The 6881-nt window shown below is 36.8% G+C and overlaps 1 protein-coding gene across 3 annotated transcripts; it reads left to right on the forward strand.

Annotated features, from left to right (window-relative positions):
• Positions 1 to 2315: 2315 nt before the first annotated feature.
• Positions 2316 to 6327, forward strand: LOC132705024 (uncharacterized). Of its 3 annotated transcripts, none has more exons than XM_060675431.1 (2): positions 2316 to 3699; positions 4925 to 6327. In XM_060675431.1, the coding sequence occupies exons 1-2, from the start codon at positions 2832 to 2834 to the stop codon at positions 5047 to 5049; spliced, it is 993 nt and encodes a 330-aa protein (XP_060531414.1). In that variant the 5' UTR covers positions 2316 to 2831; the 3' UTR covers positions 5050 to 6327. The 3 variants fall into 3 exon arrangements, with proteins under 3 accessions (XP_060531414.1, XP_060531415.1, XP_060531413.1); XM_060675432.1 differs by having other exon boundaries at positions 2318 to 3699; positions 4921 to 6327; XM_060675430.1 differs by lacking the exon at positions 4925 to 6327 and having other exon boundaries at positions 2333 to 2413; positions 2649 to 4903.
• Positions 6328 to 6881: the final 554 nt, after the last annotated feature.

Below are 6881 nucleotides of genomic sequence, written 5' to 3' on the forward strand. Positions count from 1 at the left end.
GTTTTTATAGCTTTTTAAATATTTCTGTCAATTTTTTATAGTTTATTGAGTTTTAAGTTAATAGGCCGTCAGTTTGGATTTGTATATTGGTTCGAACTGCAAAAAAATACTTGGCTATATTTTTGAATTTTCAATCAATGCGGGGTCACTCACATATTTTTGCCAGCGAGTAATTTTGAATATTAGTTATTGGAGATCTTGAATACTTAGCACTAATTATTTATTTTGTTTTTGTTTTTTTTTTCTTCATTGCTCCCTATTGGTGTATTGCCATTGACACATTTTCTTTTTTTTTTTAAGGGGGATGGGTTCGAATTTGTCGTAGAACTTATTGAGTTTGCATTTGCTGTATTTAATTTTGGGATTTTCATTTTTTTTTCTTTTATCCTTAAAACAACACAATACAACTAACAATGGTTTTTGAAAATGCAATTCTTATAAAAGAAACTATAATTAAATATTATTATAATAAAATCTATATTAATGAACCTATTTAACTGCAGTATTAGTTTCACACTTTTAGCAATTTTACTACAATATCTGTGAGTATTATCAAAGGCAGGACAAAAAGTATTATTGTAGGAATATAAGGATATTTTGTTTTGCCAGTCCTAAGAAGGTTGATGTAAATAAAAGCAAATACAATGGATATTAACATTAGTACGATGATGATGATGTCAGCATTAGGTGGTTGACCTGCTGGTTCTATCTCATTGTCTGAAACCATTTCAGCAATTTTAGATTTCTTTAATAAGGTCTGAAGAGTTTCCTTTGCAATGCAGTTATAGCAGTTTATCAAGGTTCCTTGATTCCAACATGTAAGTAGTGAGGGATTTACATTGGATCTTTCTAAAAAGTTACAAAGCTGCTCAAGTTGTTCGAAACCTCAGAATATCTGTTGTTCACTCTCATCACGAATGGTGAAATCAAGGTTTCCATTTGTTGTAAGGCAATTCTTGTTTTTCTTTAGAAAACAATTGTCCATAGTGTATTTCAACTTTTGCTTGAGTCTTGGTTTCTTTTTTGTTGTGTTCTGAGTTGGCTATCTCTTCTTTTAGAAGATTTAGAGATACTTTGTCTAACACAGTCAATGAGTCAAAGGTTTATGGGCTTGTTTTTGCTGTGTAGGAAAACCCAACTTCGCCCCAAATCGCAGAGCGGGTTACTTGTTTTTTTTTCTTTCTTCAGATTTTCCTTTAACGGGGTTGGGATTTTCTTTGGTTTTCCGCCCTTTGAGCATATTCAATTGGTACGAGTGCCGGTGGATTTTGGCGGGTTTGATGCTCCATTTGGTTACAGTCTGTAGGGGGCCAGTAAACGAGGTTCCCCCGTCTTGGTTGGTGGTAACGCAATGCTTGCTAACATCCATTTTTCATCAAGAGTTGTAAGTCATTTTACTCTTTGGATGTTGCTCCCTTCTGGGTGTGCCCAGATGTCTCATTGGACTGGTCGGATTCATGCGGGTTCCGCTTCATTGGAGAATCTTCAAAGTCGTTTTTTTTTATTTCGGGTTTTTTGTTTTGGTGATTCTTGCGGAGTCATTGTTCACATCTGGTTTTGAGTTTTGCGTCCTAGTTTGGCCTGGTTGGCTTTACGGTTGTCGTCGGTTTACTTTTCTATGAAATTAAACCTCCTTCCGAAGAAGAGGGGGAGTGTAACGGGTTCAATTTGTCATTGGCTAATTCGACTTATGTTTCTCACATGTAGGTTAATAATGCTCGGAGACTACCTATTAAATGTTTTATTCTCACAATTACACTGTCTTAATCCTCAAAACTACTGGTATTGCTACTTCATTCTGTTCGAACACACGGTAACTGTTTAATTGCTTGGTGTGGTTTGCATGTCCTAAAATAAATGTAAATAAGTGTAAGTCCTTGCATTTTTGCTGCAATTTAAGATGTTACTGCGGAATGCGGTTGGATTGCACGAGACGATCGTCCTGTATTCCTTCTTATTTCCGAACTAACGACAATTTCTATTCTTGTCCCTTGCTTTCATTTATTTACACTTGTTGCTTTTTGGAGAGGTTATATTTCAATCCTCTGTCAACGCGAATGTACTTTGCCCTTAGTATAGTTAAGCACTCGATCTTTGGCACACGTTCGTCTTCAATTTCCTAAGACGTTACTGTGTAATCTCATTCATGTGTGTGTAATAATTGATTATTATTGGTAATAGCGGGTAGTAGTTAGGTAATATTTAGTCTCCTTGCGTTGATTAAATTCTGTCATTATTGGCCCATTGACCCTAGTGGTGTCGGAACCGAACATCGTATTGCCAGCACCATCGTTCTCTTTTTTTGGAACTTTGTAGCTTTTTCGGTACAACAGCGAAGGAGTGAAGACTACCTGAGTATTGTTGTGCAAATCTTTAGGCATCGGCCCTAATTTTTATTGTTTTCTGTTATTTGGTGAGTCCATTTAACGCATCCAGTTATATATCAGTTTTTGTGGCTGGTAGTTTCCTCCTCTTGGCCCTCTAACCTTAACCATGGGGGACTCTTCGGGGGGCGAGGGCCCCCCGACGGTTAGTGCAGCACAAGAAAATGACAGTTTATCCAATGATTCTCAAAATCGTCCGTTGAACGGCATTATTTGTAACATTTTGCCACCGGATTGCAAAAAAACTGCTGAAGATATTTCCAGGCTCCAGTATTTTGATGTGCCCTCAGGGAAGAGTTGTCAAAGTTATCGGCAGAGATCCAGATTATCAAGAATCAGTTCGAGCAAGACGCTGAAATCCTGCGGGAAGTTGCCAAAATCTCCGCAAACATAAGAAGGACAGTAAATCGGAAAACAAAATATGAAATCACCGATCAGGGGCCTTTTATGGTGATTCTGGAGGGGATTACAAGTAAGGTGGGGACTCTTCATCCTATGAACTTTGGGAAGTTAGTTCAAGTGCAGAGAGTTCAAGGTATATTGAAAATTTCTAGAAAAGGAGCCAATAAAATCGGTTTGGAGTTTAACACCTCTGAGTCTGCAAATAAATTTTTATCTAATGAATCATATTTGACAGCTGGTGGGTATAATAAGTATATACCTCAAAGACTAGTCACTTGCCGAGGGTTGGTGAGGGACATTGGTAACTTAATTGATGAGGATGATTTTTACTCTGAGGCAGAAGCCAAGGTTAATATCGGAAGATCGCTAAAGCGCGTTAAGATTGTTAATGTTCGCAGACTAACTAAAAGGGTCAAATGCCCAGGTGTTCTGCCTGGCACTTTTGGTTTCAAGACAGTTCCATCTAATGATTATATAATAACATTTGAGGGTAAAACTCTTCCAGAATCAATCTGTATCTATAAAAATGAGTGTTCAATCGAAAAATATGTTAGTCCTGTTGTCTTATGTATGAATTGTTGCAGGTTTGGTCATTGGAAAAACCAATGTAAAAGCAAGGGTAGATGTAGTTTCTGCGCTGGAGATCATCCAGTATTTCATTGTGAACTGAAAGAACAGTTTTATAAGACGAAACCATGCCCGACAGACCACTTAAATCATGAAGGTAAATGCAGCCTGGGTAATTGCGAAATATCTCCAAAGCCAACTTGCATCCACTGTAAAGGCTCTCATCAGGCCACTGATAGATCATGTCCAGAAATGGACAGACAGAAGAAAATCAATGAGGCTATGGCATGGTACAACTTATCCTTTTTTGAAGCGGCCAAACTCTTTCCAAGAGGCCCCAAATCAAGTGAGTTTAATCGCTCTAATGAAAATTTCCCTCCTATTCATAACACGGTTGCCCCCGTCTCTCAGCCTTCCCCTAGATCTGCTTCTAAAACTTATTCTGTCATAGCAAAAAAGCGTAAGTCCCCCCAAATAGAATCAGGGTATGATAGGGACGCCCACAGGGATTGTCTCGTGCCGCCGTTGACTAGGCAGAAGTTGAATCACACTAGCAAAAGTCAATCTTCTCCCTCATATTTAAATGACTTATCGTCAGAGTCCGAGATGGACACTGCTTCTCCAGGGGTTTCTTCCTCTGGTGAATTTTGGTATCGGTTTGAAAATTTAAAGAAAAAAGTTTTGTCCAATATACCCAGTAAAAGTGCTTACCATGAAATTGAGAGTCTTTTTGACTCCCTGCCTCCTCCCGGAGGATGCAGGTTTTAATTTATTAATGTTCCCAGATCGACAGTCAATTCTTTCTGTTAAAATTAGTAATTTCCCAATTATTCACTGGAACACTTGCGGTATTAGAAGTAATCAGGATAGTATTATTAGACTTATTCGTGACTTTGGTCCGGATATAGTCATGATTAATGAATCTTTTTTACTCCCACGGGAAGAGACATTTATATTTACTGATGCCTCTAAGGGACCAGATGATAGAGTTGGCCCTGGAGTATTTATTCCGTCTCTCAATGTTAGGGTCGGGCATGGGTTGAATAGCGCGTTTTGTATTTGCTCTGCAGAAATGGTAGCTATTAGTTACGCCCTAGATCTTATATTAGATTATAATATTAAACAGGCAGTAACTGTCTGCGATTCCAAAAGTGCCCTGCAGAGCTTCGGATGCAGTGCGTTTGAAGCTTCCAACAGCTACATTCTACTAGATATTAAAGCAAAGATTGATATTTTGAAGCGCAGACTTGGGGGGAAAATATCGTTATGCTGGATTCCAAGCCATTCGGGGATAAGACATAATGAAACGGTGGATAGAATAGCCTCAGAAGCTAGACTAGATTGTGCTCTGCATCGGAATAACTCCCAAATTTTGTATGAGTCCCTCATTGATGCCAGCTTACCCGCTCCTATTAGTGCCTTTTCTGCACTTTTTCACCCTGGATGTATGGATTCTGTTGCACGACCTGTGGTTAGATTGCTTGATGCATGTGGTATCTGCTTATAACCGCTTTTGGATTTGCTAGCTCATGGTCTATGGGTTGGTTTTAATCATCATGTATATTAGTTAGAATTTCAAAAGAAGAACTCCTTCGCTGGAGAAGATCCGAAAACTCGACATTTAGAACTTCTGAGATTAGTCTCCTTCGCTGGAGAAGATCCGAAAATCCTCGACATTTGGAACTTTAAAGTTTAGTCTCCTTCGCTGGAGAAGATCTGACAATCCTCGACATTTGGAACTTCAAAAATCAGTCTTCTTCGCCAGAGAAGATACGAAAATCCTCGACATTTAGAACTTCAAAATTCTGTCTCCTTCCTGGAGAAGATCCGAGAATCCTCGACGGAAGTCGGCAATGGGCGAATGATCCTGGTAGTCGTGCCCAACAGCTATCTGTGAAACGCATCATTGAATTGAATTGAATTGGAACTTTGTAAAACTTCATCGGTCTTTCTTTCTTTGGCTCTACGATTTCCGCCGGTGCAAGTGGTTGCAAGATTTCAATCCGAATAAGTTTGTGGCATCTCGTAGTTTTCGAGGATTAAACCGGATTGAAATCGTATAGAAGTTCCGGATCGTCGTCTTGTTGGTAGTATTTTACTTGGACGTCCCCAACATTACAGCTTAGGCTGGATTAAAGCTAACCAACGTAGCACCTGGCACTCTTCACCGCCACCCACGATCATCAGGCGGTTTTTTGGTTCTGGTTTTTGGTTTTGGATTTGGTCTTCCTTTTGGAACCAGTTTTTGATTGTTGGACTGGTTTTGGCTTCCCATTTGGTACTGGCTTCCCCAGTTCCAGTTCAATTGGATTTGGTGCCTCCTTACATCGTGGACGGCACGTGTTATGAATTCTGCAACCCAAGAATTCTTCAAGTCTTCAAGTTTGCTCGGTTCAGGACGTTGCAGTGCATATCTCCTCGTCCAAGAGTGATAAGCATTCGTGCCTATCCCACTGACTGGTGAACCCGTAGGCAGTATACAGGACAGCCATCTTAGAGCTTGCCCGACTCGTTCGTTGCTGGTAACTGGAGGATCACAGATAAGCCTCTATTTACGTTTCGGTTAATTTTATTCCTATTAAATACAAATTTCAATTTTTAAATATCAATATAAATTAAAGAGCTCAGTTAAGGTAAAGATAAAGTACCCAATTATAGAAACATTTGTTTGTAAGAGTTATTTGTAAACGATCGATCGTAACCAAGCTTCCTGTGCTTAGTGTGTACTTGAGCCAATATATGGAGATTTAAACTGACGTGCCGGTTTATTTATTAATTATTTATTTGGTTTTTGGTTATTTGGGTTCGAACTTTGTTAACTTTGTGAGTTTGTTGGGTGGCTAGTGAGCAAGGACACTAGTCACTATCACTAACTTACAGTATAGGTTGGGGTTTTGTCCTAGCTGGCGCCCCGGTTTCCAACCTTTGATTTATTTACTTTCTTTTTTATACCCCGCCCATATTTTGAGAAACTGAGCAGCTTGGGCCCTATACTTACTGCTTCCAATCGGTAGCAAAGTGAGCAAAGTATAGTAGGATTGCTTCGGTCTCCCCTCCACCTTCAGTGGAAAAGAGACGTGGCAATATATATATATATATATATATATTTATATATATATATATATATATATATATATATATATATATATATATATATATATATATATATATATATATATATATATATATATATATTATATATATATATATATATATATATATATATATATATATATATATATATATATATATATATATATATATATATATATATATATATATATATATATATATATATATATATATATATATATATATATATATATATATATATATATATATATATATATATATATATATATATATATATATATATATATATATATATATATATATATATATATATATATATATATATATATATATATATATATATATATATATATATATATATATATATATATATATATATATATATATATATATATATATATATATATATATATATATATATATATATATATATAT

The sequence above is a fragment of the Cylas formicarius genome, unplaced genomic scaffold (genome assembly GCF_029955315.1).
Source record: "Cylas formicarius isolate icCylForm1 unplaced genomic scaffold, icCylForm1.1 PGA_scaffold_7__23_contigs__length_41026272, whole genome shotgun sequence".
Taxonomy (NCBI): domain Eukaryota; kingdom Metazoa; phylum Arthropoda; class Insecta; order Coleoptera; family Brentidae; genus Cylas; species Cylas formicarius.

Coding starts and splice junctions, on each gene's coding strand:
- LOC132705024 (XM_060675430.1), top strand. CDS start 2,832: ATGGTGATTCTGGAGGGGATTACAAGTAAGGTGGGGACTCTTCATCCT.